Genomic DNA, 14,791 nt, shown 5'->3' on the forward strand with positions numbered 1-14,791 from the left:
AACTTGTCCAAAATTGATGGCAAGATCATTGCAGCATGTTATCAGACAATACTGGAGGAAACTTTGCACTCATCAGCCTGGAAGCTGCACATGGGACGTTTATGGACATTCCATCATGACAATGATCCAAAACACGAGGCCAAGTCGACCTGTCATTGGCTACAGCAGAACCAAGGGAAGGTTCTGGAGTGGCCCTCTCAAAGTCCTGACCTCAATATCATTGAGCCACTCTGGGGAGATCTCAAACCTGCAGTTAATGCAAGACAGTCCAAGAACTTACAGGAACTGGAGGCTTTTTGCCAAGAAGAATGGGCAGCTTCACCATCTGAGAAACTAAAGAACCTTATCCACAACGACCACTAAAGACTTGAAGCTGTCATTGATGTTAAAGGGGGCAATACATGGTATTAACAACTGGGGTATGTAAACTTTTGATCAGAGTCATTTGGGTACTTTCTTTTGTCATTTTGATTTAAAAAGAGTAAACACAAATGTTTGCCAATAAATAGTTTCACCCAACCATCAACCATGTGTGGAGGAAAGGTTTTTGTGTTTTCATTCATATTCTCTGAAGAACGGCCAAGAAATCATAGATTCTCCCGGGGTATGGAAACTTATGAGCACAACTGTAAGTTGCGCCATGTGGCTGCTGCAGGTAAAAGTTGCTTCCTGTACGGTCAGTTTTCTTCTGCCCAGATGCTTCCTGCTTTTCATCTGTTCATCAAAACATTTTGAATTCAAGGGAATGTACTGCTGAGTACCGAGGTGAACAATTCTTTTGAAAGAGTCATGTGAGCTGACTGTATCCTGAATGCCTCACGAGCTGACTCCAACACGTGAACATGGATGTCATGACTCACGAGTCATCGTTCAGTAAAGAGACTCCTAGGTTTTGATTGAACCTCAAGCGTCACTACCAGGAAGTCCAGCTAAGCCATTCATCCACGCCAACAAGCAAGCTTGGAGTAAACCAGGAAAACATTCATCCATGGGAATCAATCCTTTCACATTAAAATCCCAACAAAGGTTCTGTGGATCTTAGCGTTAGCACCGTATTGAAGTCTGTTGATTTCTTGTTGCTGCAGCAGTGTTTGTGTCTCTCTTTACTAGAATGGAGGACGAATGGCTTCTACAGCAGCTCCCAGTCAGCTCAGTTCCAGGATTTTCTCCTCCGAGCCAACAAATACCACTGTCTGACCATGGCAGGAGAAGGACGAGCTCCACACAGGAAGCTCATATTGGTGGAGGTGTGTCTCTCTTGTCCAGTAACACTGTTTTCTCTTTCCTCTTGAGGGGAGTTTTCATGTTCCTGTTCTCTGGTGTAACCAGGATGACGTTGGTTTGATGAGGTTGGATGATCTGTGCTGCTGGATTAAATCCTGCCCTTTTCTCTGAACACAGTTCAGTCCTGTTTTTCCTGATCTCAGTGCTTCTTCTGACTCTGCTGGTCTGCTACAAACACCTAAACACTGTCACATCCTCTTGAAAGGACAGGACTTCTTTGTGTCAACCTGTCATTTCAAGACTTGGTTGCACAAAATGTCCTGTTGATTTATCCAAGGCTCCATCCTGGGCCCACTTCTGTTTACCATCTGCGTGCTCTCACAGGCTCTGATGTTAGAGAACAAAATGTGCTATTATTATTTCCATAACCATAAAGGTGACTCACACATCCATTAGAGTTAAGTATGAACTTCCCATGAGGTTCTGGTAAGAAGTCCCACAATGTGTGTCCTCCTGGGTTGACTCTTGCTTGTGTCTTTGTAGGATTTCCCGAACCAGTTCTACCGGCAGCCTGCGGCCCTGCATGACATCCTGAGGTGAGCGCTGCTCGCTCTGCTACATAGAACCACGCCTGACATGCTTCAGCTCCTGCCTTCGTCTTCATGTCGTTCTTTCAGTGTGGCTTTTGTCTCCCAGCAGTTTTCTGCACACAGTTTGTTGAGTTGAGCGCAGTAAACCAAGTTCTTCCTGTTCTTGTGGCTGCTCCGTCCCAGACGCTTTGTGAGGACCAGTCGATGTCCTCTGGTCTTCATCGTGTCCGACAGTCTGAGTGGAGACAGCAGCTCTCGCTTTCTGTTTCCCAGAGAGATCCAGGACGAGCTGGACGTCCACAGCATCAGGTCTCACCACAGACATCCACGACCACACACTGAAATAAAAACAACTGTTGTTAGACTAGTACGGTTAGTTCAGTGGTAATAGATTACTCAGGAGCTCTTGTTTCTGTTTTAACGTGTTACAGCTTTAATCCGGTGGCTCCCACCACCATGATGAAGGTCCTGACCAACATTTCCACCCTGGAGGCAGGAAAGGTGATCATCATCAGGTTCGGTGTTGTTTGGAGCCCACAGAGTGTAAAATGCCCCGTCTGTGTGTTCCTGCCAGAGCGGGGGTAGGATGAGCGTCCCTGACCCGGCCCAGCTGCAGAAGCTGTGTTCAGGAAGTTCAGGAGACATCCGCAGCGCCATCAACAGCCTGCAGTTCTTCACCCTCACAGGTCCAAGCTCAGGCTTCACTCACCGCTTCCTCCTGTGTTTTAGTCCTTTTAGCCACCATGCCCATGGCAGCCACGTCTTTATCACAGTAAACAGCATTTTAGCATTTGAGGCTCGTTTCATCAACAAAACCTTTCACAGTTGTGTTTCCATGACAAGGTCAGCACCATACTTGAAACAACGCAATCGCGACTTTGCAGCTCGTCTGACCTCACCTTCATGGTTCTTTCTTCTTTGTGTCTTCTGGGGATTTTCCACCAGGCAGAACCAGGTTCTAGTTCTGGTCCAGGGCCAGACTTAGCACCAGTTCTTTGTCTTTCCACCACCAAAGCCCCGGCCTATCAGGGGCTACACTGGTGCTACGCTGGCCCCACTTCATTGCTGGGCAGGAGGGGGGCCAGAGCGGGCCCAGAGAGCAGCCAGAAAGGAGCCAGAGCGGGGCCAGAGCGGAGCCAGAGCACAGGGTCTGACACGTCATCAGCTGGGGGCGGAGTTATCACTACCTATGAGGTGGAATAGACGCTGAACCAGCTTTCTGAAATCTACAACGAACACGGAGCTCCGCAGTGGTTATAGAGAAAAAAATAATAATAACGTGTGGGAACGAGATAATAAGTCGCTCCCTCAAGTTAATAATACGAGGGAACGGGATGAGTGAAAGGGCGATGGTGGAGCCGTGGCTCTGATTGAACTGTTGTGCTGCAGAGCTCCTGCTGTCACACTAAGTCAGCTGGCCGGATCTAAAAAAAATAAAAGCTTGGATTTGTCAGCCATAAAATGAGTCTTTTAAAGGCACTTCATGCGTAAGAGAACTTTAATCAGTGTGTTTACATAGGTTGCCATGGAAACAGCTTTACAGGTACATCTCAAAATTAAGAATATCATTAAAATGTTCAATATAATCATTTCAGAAAGTCAAACCCATATATGATATAGGCTCATGACACACAGAGTGGAGTATTTGAAGCCTTTATTTCTTGAAATGTTGATGATTATGACTTACACAGACTGAAAACTCAAAATTCAGTGTCTCAGAAAATGAGAATATTACATAAGATCAAGAATATCTTATGGGGGGGGGGGGGTGTTACCATACAACACCCTTATTAGTGCTACATATATTATTTGCAGTTATCACAACGAACTGTTATTAAACCAGCCTGAGCAGCTCTATCTAGACAGTAACGTGATTTTCTAGATTAACCAGCCTGAGCAGCTCTATCTAGACAGTAACATGATTTTCTAGATTAAACCAGTCCGAGCAGCTCTATCTAGACAGTAACGTGATTTTCTAGATTAACCAGCCCGAGCAGCTCTATCTAGACAGTAACGTGATTTTCTAGATTAAGTGTGAGTGTCCGCGTGTGTGAGAGTGAGAGTGAGCTTGTTTTTAAGAGCCCTAATTCTGACTGGCTATTCAAACAGGAGTGTGTGTCTGCCAATATATGAGTGTGTGATATGGTGACAGTTGGATTGTGATGTGGAGGTTTTAATGTGGTGAAAACAGTGGAAATGCACTGACTCCAGCCTCAGTCCGTCCTTGTCCAGCATTTTGCTGGACAATCCTCTCCAGGCTGCGCTCCTCCCTTTTGCTGCTGCACCTTTTCCTTCCACTCCACCTTCTCTGGACATGATGGATCCAGCACTCTGTGAACAAGCAGCTTCTTCAGCAAGGACCTTTAGTGGACGGTGTCAATGACTGTCTTCTGGACATCTGTCCAGTCAGCAGTCTTCCCCATGATTGTGTCCCCTACTGACCCAGACTGAGACCATTTAAAGGCTCAGGGAACCTTTGCAGGGGTTTGGACTTCATTAGCTGATGAGGGTGAGACACCATGGGTACGTCCAAAAAGTCCCTCCTATCTCCTTATCTATGGTCTTTACCTTAACCCCTGGATGACGTCACGGAGTTAAGGAAAGGAGTTAGGATGCTTCCTAAAGGAGTTAGTGAAAGGTGTTAGGAGGCTTCCTAAAGGAGTTAGTGAAAGGTGTTAGGATGCTTCCTAAAGGAGTTAGTGAAAGGAGTTAGGATGCTTCCTAAAGGAGTTAGTGAAAGGTGTTAGGAGACTTCCTAAAGGAGTTAGTGAAAGGTGTTAGGAGACTTCCTAAAGGAGTTAGTGAAAGGTGTTAGGATGCTTCCTAAAGGAGTTAGTGAAAGGAGTTAGGATGCTTCCTAAAGGAGTTAGTGAAATGTGTTAGGAGGCTTCCTAAAGGAGTTAGTGAAAGGTGTTAGGATGCTTCCTAAAGGTGTTAGGATGCTTCCTAAAGGTGTTAGGAGGCTTCCTAAAGGAGTTAGTGAAGGTATTAGGAGGCTTCCTAAAGGAGTTAGTGAAAGGTGTTAGGAGGCTTCCTAAAGGAGTTAGTGAAAGGTGTTAGGATGCTTCCTAAAGGAGTTAGTGAAAGGTGTTAGGATGCTTCCTAAAGGTGTTAGTGAAAGGTGTTAGGAGGCTTCCTAAAGGAGTTAGGATACTTCCTAAAGGAGTTAGTGAAAGGTGTTAGGAGGCTTCCTAAAGGTGTTAGGATGCTTCCTAAAGGAGTTAGTGAAAGGTGTTAGGATGCTTCCTAAAGGAGTTAGTGAAAGGTGTTAGGATGCTTCCTAAAGGAGTTAGGATGCTTCCTAAAGGTGTTAGTGAAAGGTGTTAGGAGGCTTCCTAAAGGAGTTAAAAAGAGGTGTTAGGAGGCTTCCTAAAGTAGTTAGTCAAAGGTGTTAGGAGGCTTCCTAAAGGTGTTAGGATGCTTCCTAAAGGTGTTAGGAGGCTTCCTAAAGGAGTTAGTGAAGGTATTAGGAGGCTTCCTAAAGGAGTTAGTGAAAGGTGTTAGGAGGCTTCCTAAAGGAGTTAGTGAAAGGTGTTAGGATGCTTCCTAAAGGAGTTAGTGAAAGGTGTTAGGATGCTTCCTAAAGGTGTTAGTGAAAGGTGTTAGGAGGCTTCCTAAAGGAGTTAGGATGCTTCCTAAAGGTGTTAGTGAAAGGTGTTAGGAGGCTTCCTAAAGGTGTTAGGATGCTTCCTAAAGGAGTTAGGATGCTTCCTAAAGGTGTTAGTGAAAGGTGTTAGGAGGCTTCCTAAAGGAGTTAAGGAGAGGTGTTAGGAGGCTTCCTAAAGTAGTTAGTGAAAGGTGTTAGGAGGCTTCCTAAAGGAGTTAGTGAAAGGTGTTAGGAAGCTTCCTAAAGTAGTTAGTGAAAGGTATTAGGATGCTTCCTAAAGGTGTTAGGAGGCTTCCTAAAGGAGTTAGTGAAAGGTGTTAGGAGGCTTCCTAAAGGAGTTAGTGAAAGGTGTTAGGAAGCTTCCTAAAGTAGTTAGTGAAAGGTATTAGGATGCTTCCTAAAGGTGTTAGTGAAAGGTGTTAGGAGGCTTCCTAAAGGTGTTAGGAGGCTTCCTAAAGGAGTTAGTGAAAGGTGTTAGGAGGCTTCCTAAAGGAGTTAGTGAAAGGTGTTAGGAAGCTTCCTAAAGTAGTTAGTGAAAGGTATTAGGATGCTTCCTAAAGGTGTTAGTGAAAGGTGTTAGGAGGCTTCCTAAAGGTGTTAGGAGGCTTCCTAAAGGAGTTAGTGAAGGTGTTAGGAGGCTTCCTAAAGTAGTTAGTGAAAGGTGTTAGGAGGCTTCCTAAAGGAGTTAGTGAAAGGTATTAGGAGGCTTCCTAAAGGTGTTAGTGAAGGTGTTAGGAGGCTTCCTAAAGGAGTTAGTGAAAGGTGTTAGGAGGCTTCCTAAAGTAGTTAGTGAAGGTGTTAGAAAACGCCAATAGAGATACGAGGAGACTCTGAGGTTCAGGTCAGACCAGATGGAGCGACCCGGACTAAACCACTGGTACAGTCCGTCCCCTGGTTCTTCTATGAGCACTACATTGGTGGAATCAGTGACGTAGGATGTTTCGCAGTGACGCAATGATGTGGCTCTCACTGGCTCCGTTGACGATGAAAAAACAACCGGTTCTTTGGCGGTGCTCATTTAAGAACTGAACTAGAACCAGGGTCTTTCTGGTGGGAAAGCCCTTTCCCAGAAGTTCTGGAAACACTGTCCGGCTCACAAGTTCAAATACTCGCCAACAAAGGAAACTCTTGAGCTGATTTCATGTCAGTCGCTCTATAAAAAGCATGGACGCTAACAGGATGTTCCTTTCTAGAAGTCCTCCTGGTGCTTGTTCTAAAACCTGGGTTGACGCTTATGATGTGTTTGTTTCTGTGAAGAAATACATAATTATGTCAGAAACCTAAAGCAGACGTATTCTTGTCATGAAATACGCCTGAAACCCTGAGAGTAACAGCAGACTGGTTGCATTTCATGTTTCTGATGCTCCGACTGCTGAACCCGTCCATCCAGTGGCCTTTACTCCTGATAGTCGTGGCTCCTCCTCTTCCTCAGACTGGACCCTGGAGAAGGAGCGGTGGAGCCTGAAGGGGGACCGGCCAGCGACGGCAGCCAGGAGGAGGAAGAAGTCCCGACAGAGGGATCAGGACGAGGAGCAGGCCATCGGGGAGAAGGACTCCACTCTCTTCCTCTTCAGAGCTCTGGGCAAGATCCTGCACTGCAAACGTCAGTCACAACCTCTCTCTACTTGTTTGGTCCTTCTGAAGCTCCCAGGAATCCAGCAGAACCCCAACACACGTCATTCTTTTCCCCCATTGGATTTTTACAGGTTTTTGTGGACCCGAAGTGAGAGAGTGTGATTGTTTGTCTGTCTCCATGTGTTTGGCCTGTGACACCTGTCCAGGTGTATCTGGTCCTGGAGCCCCAGAGGATGGAGCGATGGCTTTTACTTTCCACGGTTCCTCCCCGGCTGAGTGTTGGTTCACTGCAGAAGCTCTTTGCAGTGGAGTGTCATGTCTTTAGTCTGTGAGAGAAAAGCACCCGGGGCGATAAATGAGAGAAGGTGGTTGTTTTCCACCTCCAGGAGGAAGTCCAGAAGGATCTGAAGAAGTGTCTCTCCCGTCTCACCTGTCTCACCTGTCCTGCCATCACAGAGAAGCTCTACTGGAGGAGCCGGAGGTAGAACCCGTCCCCACGGCGCTGGTTTCACTGGGCCTCAGCTGATGCTCACGCTATGTGTGCCTCCCTCTTGCAGTCGGTGGTGGAGCGCTCGCACATGTCCGGAGAGTTCTTCAACCTGTACCTCCACCAGAACTACCTGGACTTTTTCTCTCAAATGGAGGACGTCGACCGAGCCAGCGAGTATCTGTCAGACGCCGACCTGCTGACCGCGGACTGGACGGTAAGAGTTCTAGAACCTTCCTGTTCTTAAAGTCCTGCCTGATGTGGATCAGTTGTCACGCTGGCCGTCCTGTTTGTAGATCAGCAGCACGATGGAGTGTTACGGCTCCTCGGTGGCCACCAGGGGGCTCCTCCACTCCAACTCCCAGCAGGTGACGGTGGGCTTCAGGCCGCTGCACAAGCCCAGCTGGCTCATGGTCAGCAAGAAGGTGAGGCTCCCAGTAAATCCCATCCTGAAGGCTCTAAAGTCGCATTTTACGGTGAGGAGTCTGCTGTGGGTCGGTCAAGACTCAACGTCTTAGTTTGGAGACGAAAACAGAAATCAAGAGTCTTGTCAGGAGGTCAAGAGGAAACAAATCCTAATCTGAGTAAAAGGTTGCTGACAGGAACTAGTTTCATTTGATACTTTTACATTTATAATATGGATAAATGTTTATCACACGAATGTTGAAAGTGATGGAAGTTTTAAGGCCTTAAAAAGTCATCTTGTATATTTTTGTCATTTTTCACTTCAGATCTTATAGATGAAGTGAAGTTGATCCCTGTCAGGCTAAATAAAGCTATGCTAACTCAGGCTAATCAAAGCCAAGATAAAGTGAGCTAAGCTAATTGAAGCTAAGCTAGGTAAGGCTAATCAAAGCCAAGATAAAGTGAGCTAAGCTAAGCTAAATAAGGCTAACCAAAGCCAAGATAAAGTGAGCTAAGCTAATTGAAGCTAAGCTAAATAAGGCTAACCAAAGCCAAGATAAAGTGAGCTAAGCTAATTGAAGCTAAGCTAGGTAAGGCTAATCAAAGCCAAGATAAAGTGAGCTAAGCTAATTGAAGCTAAGGCTAACCAAAGCCAAGATAAAGTGAGCTAATCCAAGAAATTGCTTGTTTATTTAATCAGATGAAAAAAAAAAAACATTTTATTTTGTAGCTTTTAATGCTAAAGGCGAATTAACTTTTTAGCTAAGCCAACATAAGCTAACTTCATTCAGTGACTTCATGACAGTTATTACATAAAGATACTAGAAAAATAGAAATATTACTCCAGTTATGATCAGGAAAGAAGTTGACTGTTTAAGTTCAGTCCTTACAGTTTATTTGTTTGATTTTTAAGAAAATTAACCAATTTGTCTTAACTTTTTAGTTTAACTCTTACTCAAAGCTAAACTTCTGAAACTATTCTATTTCAGTTTAATAATTACTTTTAGTAGTAAATCTGTAGGTTATGTTTTAATTAGTGAACAAGGGATGTGATGAAGTCGTCTTGTTGTTTAAGTAAGTAGGAGTTGAGGGTTTTGTGGAAATATGAAGCATTTTTCTATTGTGTTTCATTACATTTGTTAGTTGGCAGTTTGTGAAGGTACATCTAACACTTTACAGCCTGAAGGAGTTTAGAGGCAGTTTGCTCTCTGGTGGAGAACTGGATGGTGATGATGATGATGTGTTGTGATGATGATGATGATGATGATGATGATGATGATGGGTTGTGACGATGTGTGATGATGATGATGATGATGATGATGATGATGATGATGATGATGTGGATGTGGATGTGGATGTGTTGCAGCACCAGGAGAACTGTCTGGCTGCTCAGTCTCTGTTCAGGAGCTTCTGTTTGACTCCCGTCAGGCTGCAGACTGAACTGCTGCCATACCTGGCTAAACTCAGCAACCCCATGAGGAACCAGGGTACCACACACACACACACACACACACACACACACACACACACACACACACACACACACACACACACACACACACACTCTAGACATTGTGCCCTTGATCGCTTCTCAAATCCTCCAAATGCATTAGATTCCCAATGTGAGTGTTAAATGAGTGATTTCTCTTCATGGTAAATTTATCCATTTCTGAGTGACGTTGAAGTGAAAGTCTTCTAAGTCAGTGTTTCACAAACTATCTCCTCCAGAATAAGAACAAAAATGAAGGACAAATTGGCTAAAAGTACTAGAAATTATGAATCCACTGATACTGATACCAATACTGGGTATCGGGGCCAATACTGCATGGAGTACTCCCCGACCCAACCTGGTGACTATTACACTGACAGGACCAGTCATGTCTGCTTTTTGGAGACTCTTTGATAATAATGCTACATGCTACGTGCTAAATAGTTTCAGGCTCACACACCAGCGATGCTACGTGCTAAATAGTTTCACGCTCACACACCAGCGATGCTACATGCTACGTGCTAAATAGTTTCAGGTTCACACACCAGCGATGCTACATGCTACGTGCTAAATAGTTTCAGGCTCACACACCAGCGATGCTACATGCTAAATAGTTTAAGGCTCACACACCAGCAATGCTACATGCTACGTGCTAAATAGTTTCAGGCTCACACACCAGCGATGCTACATGCTACGTGCTAAATAGTTTCAGGCTCACACACCAGCGATGCTACATGCTACGTGCTAAATAGTTTCAGGCTCACACACCAGCGATGCTACATGCTACGTGCTAAATAGTTTCAGGCTCACACACCAGCGATGCTACATGCTACGTGCTAAATAGTTTCAGGCTCACACACCAGCGATGCTACATCTTACTGTTGAGTCAAAATTGTCAGCCCCTATGAAATTTAACTTTTTTCAAATAATTCCCAAGAACTGTCAAGCAGATTAGTGGATTGTTCGCACAGCTTTTCCAAACATCCCAGTTTAATTTTGGATGCTTACATTCTTTTAGTTTGCACACAGAAACAAAACTCCCAGGGTCAAAATGATAAACCCGGATGAGAACTGAGCTTGAGCCAAAGCACAAACCACTGTAGCTCAGCAGGGGGCGCTTTCTGAAAAGACCCTGCAACTCAGAGATATGGCAGTAGAACATGAAGTACTGTAGTTGATCAGATGAGTTGCAATGCCCTCCATGAGGTCCCGGAGGTCCTCCATAAATTCCTGGGGTCTTCTAAGAGGTCTTAGAGGTCCTCCATGAATTCCTGGGGTCTTCTAAGAGGTCTTAGAGGTCCTCCATGAGGTCCCGGAGATACATGAAGTAATGGAAGTGCTCCACTGAAATCCTGTTAAAAAGGTCTAACATGATAGAAAAAGGAGAAGCGGCTGAAGCAGCTGTTTGTTGTGATTGAATGAGTTTGTGTTTCTCTGTTTTCCAGCCCAGATCACTTTCATCCAGGACGTGGGTCAGATGCCTCTCCGGAGATTCTCTGGCAGGTAGAAACATTTCAGACCTGGAAGAGGCTCCAGCACGCACACGCGCACGCACACACACACACACACACACACACACACACACACACCCCTGACCAAAGCTGGCTGCATGGCCACCCAGTGGACAGCAGGCAGGGGTGTTCCTGGACCCCCTGGGGGCTCGAGGCCAGAAGGACTATGGGGCCTGAAATACTTTAATAATTAACATATAAATTAAATGATAACATTACTATCTAAACTCAATGTAAACTTGTGATAAAAACTGTGATAAAAATGCAACCAAGTAAAAAAACAAGGAATTGAAGTGGAAAGTAAGAACTGAGTCACTTTGGTCGTATATCTATACTTCGCTTGTTCTGCAGTTTTCTTTCTTAAAACTGCTGCTTGTGGCCACAATGTCTTCTATATCTCAGGAGCTCTGAACATCTCAGTGGGAATCAGTGCTGGTCCTGTGAGCCTCTCCCGGGAGCCTCTCCCGGGAGCCTCTCCCGGGTGCCAGTCCTGGGAGAGGCTCCCGGCTCATGGTTGACCTGAAATAGGTTCTGATGAGCTTCAAACAGAAAAGCTCCTCTCAGCAGAGGCAACAGAGACCAGAAGAGTCCAGAGGAGACGCCATGCAGCGCTCCAGAAGGTCCTCACTGTAAGTGTAGTTTGAAATGTAGGAGGAATGTGGAGGTGTGGTCAGGGGACGTGGAGACAGCAGAATTGATCTCTGTGGCAGTAGTGCTTGTCACCGCCGGGTTCCCCCACAGAGTCCAGGAGTCAGAACTTTACACAACCATTACTTTTTATTAAACAGACACACAGCCTCTTCCAGGCTCTCGTGCTGTCTCTGTGTCTCATGCCTGTCTCTGTGTGTCTCCCACCTGTCTTTCTGTGTGTCTCCCGCCTGTCTCTCTGTGTGTCTCCAGCCTGTATCTGTGTGTCTCCCACCTGTCTTTCTGTGTGTCTCCAGCCTGTATCTGTGTGTCTCCAGCCTGTCTCTGTGTGTCTCCCACCTGTCTTTCTGTGTGTCTCCCGCCTGTCTCTCTGTGTGTCTCATGCCTGTATCTGTGTGTCTCCCACCTGTCTTTCTGTGTGTCTCATGCCTGTCTCTCTGTGTGTCTCCCGCCTGTCTCTCTGTGTGTCTCATGCCTGTCTCTGTGTGTCTCCCACCTGTCTTTCTGTGTGTCTCCAGCCTGTATCTGTGTGTCTCCAGCCTGTATCTGTGTGTCTCCAGCCTGTCTCTGTGTGTCTCCCACCTGTCTCTCTGTGTGTCTCCCACCTGTCTCTCTGTGTGTCTCATGCCTGTCTCTCTGTGTCTCCCGCCTGTCTCTCTGTGTGTCTCATGCCTGTCTCTCTGTGTGTCTCCCGCCTGTCTCTCTGTGTGTCTCATGCCTGTCTCTGTGTGTCTCCCACCTGTCTTTCTGTGTGTCTCCAGCCTGTATCTGTGTGTCTCCCACCTGTCTTTCTGTGTGTCTCCAGCCTGTATCTGGGTGTCTCCAGCCTGTCTCCCACCTGTCTTTCTGTGTGTCTCCAGCCTGTATCTGTGTGTCTCCAGCCTGTCTCTGTGTGTCTCCAGCCTGTCTCTGTGTGTCTCCCACCTGTCTTTCTGTGTGTCTCCCGCCTGTCTCTCTGTGTGTCTCATGCCTGTCTCTCTGTGTCTCCCGCCTGTCTCTCTGTGTGTCTCCCGCCTGTCTCTCTGTGTGTCTCATGCCTGTCTCTCTGTGTGTCTAATGCCTGTCTCTCTGTGTGTCTCCAGCCTGTCTCTCTGTGTCTCCCGCCTGTCTCTCCAACCTGTCTCTCTGTGTGTCTCCCGCCTGTCTCTCTGTGTGTCTCATGCCTGTCTCTCTGTGTGTCTCCCGCCTGTCTCTCTGTGTGTCTCATGCCTGTCTCTCTGTGTGTCTCCAGCCTGTCTCTCTGTGTGTCTCCCGCCTGTCTCTCTGTGTGTCTCCAGCCTGTCTCTCTGTGTGTCTCCAGCCTGTCTCTCTGTGTGTCTCATGCCTGTCTCTCTGTGTGTCTCCAGCCTGTCTCTCTGTGTGTCTCCCGCCTGTCTCTCTGTGTGTCTCCAGCCTGTCTCTCTGTGTGTCTCCAGCCTGTCTCTCTGTGTGTGGCAGCACACCTGGTTCACATCAGGGCTTCATCACCTCACGTGTCATTGTAAAGTGTCCCGGGGGTTTCAAGTTGTGTCGCTGATATCTGCCGTCTGTCGGGGGGCCCCCTCCTAGCAACTAGCCAGTGACTACTGGGAAAGGGCCCCGTGAGGGGGATTGTCGATGCAGCGTCTCAAAGCAGTTACATTATTTTGTCACTGAAATTGACTGATGTCAGCCGTCCCTTGGGGCCCCCTTCAGCCGGGGCCCTAGGCAATTGCCTGTGTTGCCTACCCCGTTGCAGCGCCTCTGACAGCAGGAGCATTGCTAACACTGGCACCAGCAGTTTCAATAGGTGGAGCAGAAGATGGTGTATCCAGTGTTCCAGGCCGCCTCTCGTCTCTGTGTTTGTAGGTTAAAGCTGGAGACTCTGATGGACAAAGAGCCGGGACAGCTGCAGGAGGAGGAAGAGGAGCAGGGCAAAGATGAAGGTCAGGACGGAGCTGAGGAGGGAATACCAGCAAGTCAGCCTCAAGCCAGCAGCACCCAGCTCCTCCTGGAGGACCAGGACCTGTCCATCCAGGAGTATGACAGCGACTGCTCATCCTGAGCCCAGAGGAAGACCCAGCAACGTTGAGTCCGTAAAGTTCTCAAACCAACCTTTTCTGTCCCCGGATAGTCCTGGAGACGTTCCTCATTTCAACCTTGTCATGTTGGACAAAAGTTGCACTGTTGGTGGGACTGATGAATTGTTACCATGGCAACAAGTCAGTTGCAGACTGTAGAAGGCCAGATTAAATGTTCATCCAGATTATTGGATGGATCCAGATGTTTTCATTGTGAAGTTTAATGTTTAACATGACTAAAAACGCATTCTCAGCATTAGCATCACTGAGTTCGTCTCAACGCCTTCACATTCAGAATAAAACATTTTTTTCTCCTCATTCTTGACCATTTCTAAAAACTACTTCTTTTTTTTTTTACTTTCATCTCGACTCTTTTGACTTAATTCTCTAAATTGTATTTACATTTTTGACTTTTCACCAACATTTTGATGGTTTCTTTCTTATTTTATTAACAGTTTGTGTGAGTAGGTTTTTACACACTCCTAAAAAGCTAAGTAGATTATGGGGGGGGGGGGGGGGGCGTTTCAAATTTGGTTTCAGATTTTCAGTTTTTGAATTTCGTTGTGAAAATTATTTCTGTAATTTTACTTCCAAATGATATTTGGACTTTTCTCAAACATTTTCCTTTTATTATCTCTTTTCTTTTGAGATGCTTTTTCTTATTGAATTTACACTTTAAATCTTCATTATATTGATGAAATCTTGATTTCTTTTACCCCAAAATTTCTAGTTCAGTTCTTAATGAGCAGCTCAAAAGAAGCGGTTGTGTTTCCATTGTCAGGGAGCCAGTAGAACCACGTCATCACGTCACTGGTTCCACCAATGCAGCACCGGGAGGATCCAGGAACCAGGAGATGGACTGTACCACTGGTTTGGTCCGGGTCGCTCCATCTAGTCTGACCTGAACCTCGGATGAAAACATTGAGTCTCCTCGTCGCTCTATTGATGGTTTTTCACGTCCGTCTTGTTTTAGTCTGGATCCCCGGAGTGGCCATAGAGAAAAATAGTAATAATTAAAGCTCCAAGCAGCCTTGATCCGGACCTCGCACTCTGGACTCTGGCCCGTCGGGGTCTGCCCCAATCACGGCCTCTGGCCCATTTAAATATTGATCAAATTTGAATTTAGAAGATTTTAACAAAAGAGGACTTTTATTTTGAAAAATGTGGCGGGCGTTTATTTTGAAAGCCAACCAAACTCTTATGTAGCTCGTGGCAC

General features: G+C 46.2%; 1 protein-coding gene across 1 annotated transcript in view; it reads left to right on the plus strand.

Annotated features, from left to right (window-relative positions):
• Positions 1–13,899, plus strand: part of rad17 (RAD17 checkpoint clamp loader component) — a 25,706-nt gene extending 11,807 nt beyond the window's left edge. The window contains exons 5-16 of the mRNA XM_080468342.1: positions 1,111–1,247; positions 1,768–1,820; positions 1,998–2,123; positions 2,246–2,315; positions 2,389–2,500; positions 6,854–7,024; positions 7,383–7,477; positions 7,554–7,700; positions 7,780–7,908; positions 9,255–9,375; positions 10,823–10,880; positions 13,364–13,899. Coding sequence (XP_080324468.1) covers positions 1,111–1,247; positions 1,768–1,820; positions 1,998–2,123; positions 2,246–2,315; positions 2,389–2,500; positions 6,854–7,024; positions 7,383–7,477; positions 7,554–7,700; positions 7,780–7,908; positions 9,255–9,375; positions 10,823–10,880; positions 13,364–13,559 — 1,415 coding nt within the window. The 3' untranslated portion in view covers positions 13,560–13,899. The remainder of the gene's footprint in view (positions 1–1,110; positions 1,248–1,767; positions 1,821–1,997; positions 2,124–2,245; positions 2,316–2,388; positions 2,501–6,853; positions 7,025–7,382; positions 7,478–7,553; positions 7,701–7,779; positions 7,909–9,254; positions 9,376–10,822; positions 10,881–13,363) is intronic.
• Positions 13,900–14,791: the final 892 nt, after the last annotated feature.

Source organism: Lipophrys pholis (genome assembly GCF_963383615.2).
Source record: "Lipophrys pholis genome assembly, chromosome: 7".
Taxonomy (NCBI): Eukaryota; Metazoa; Chordata; class Actinopteri; order Blenniiformes; family Blenniidae; genus Lipophrys; species Lipophrys pholis.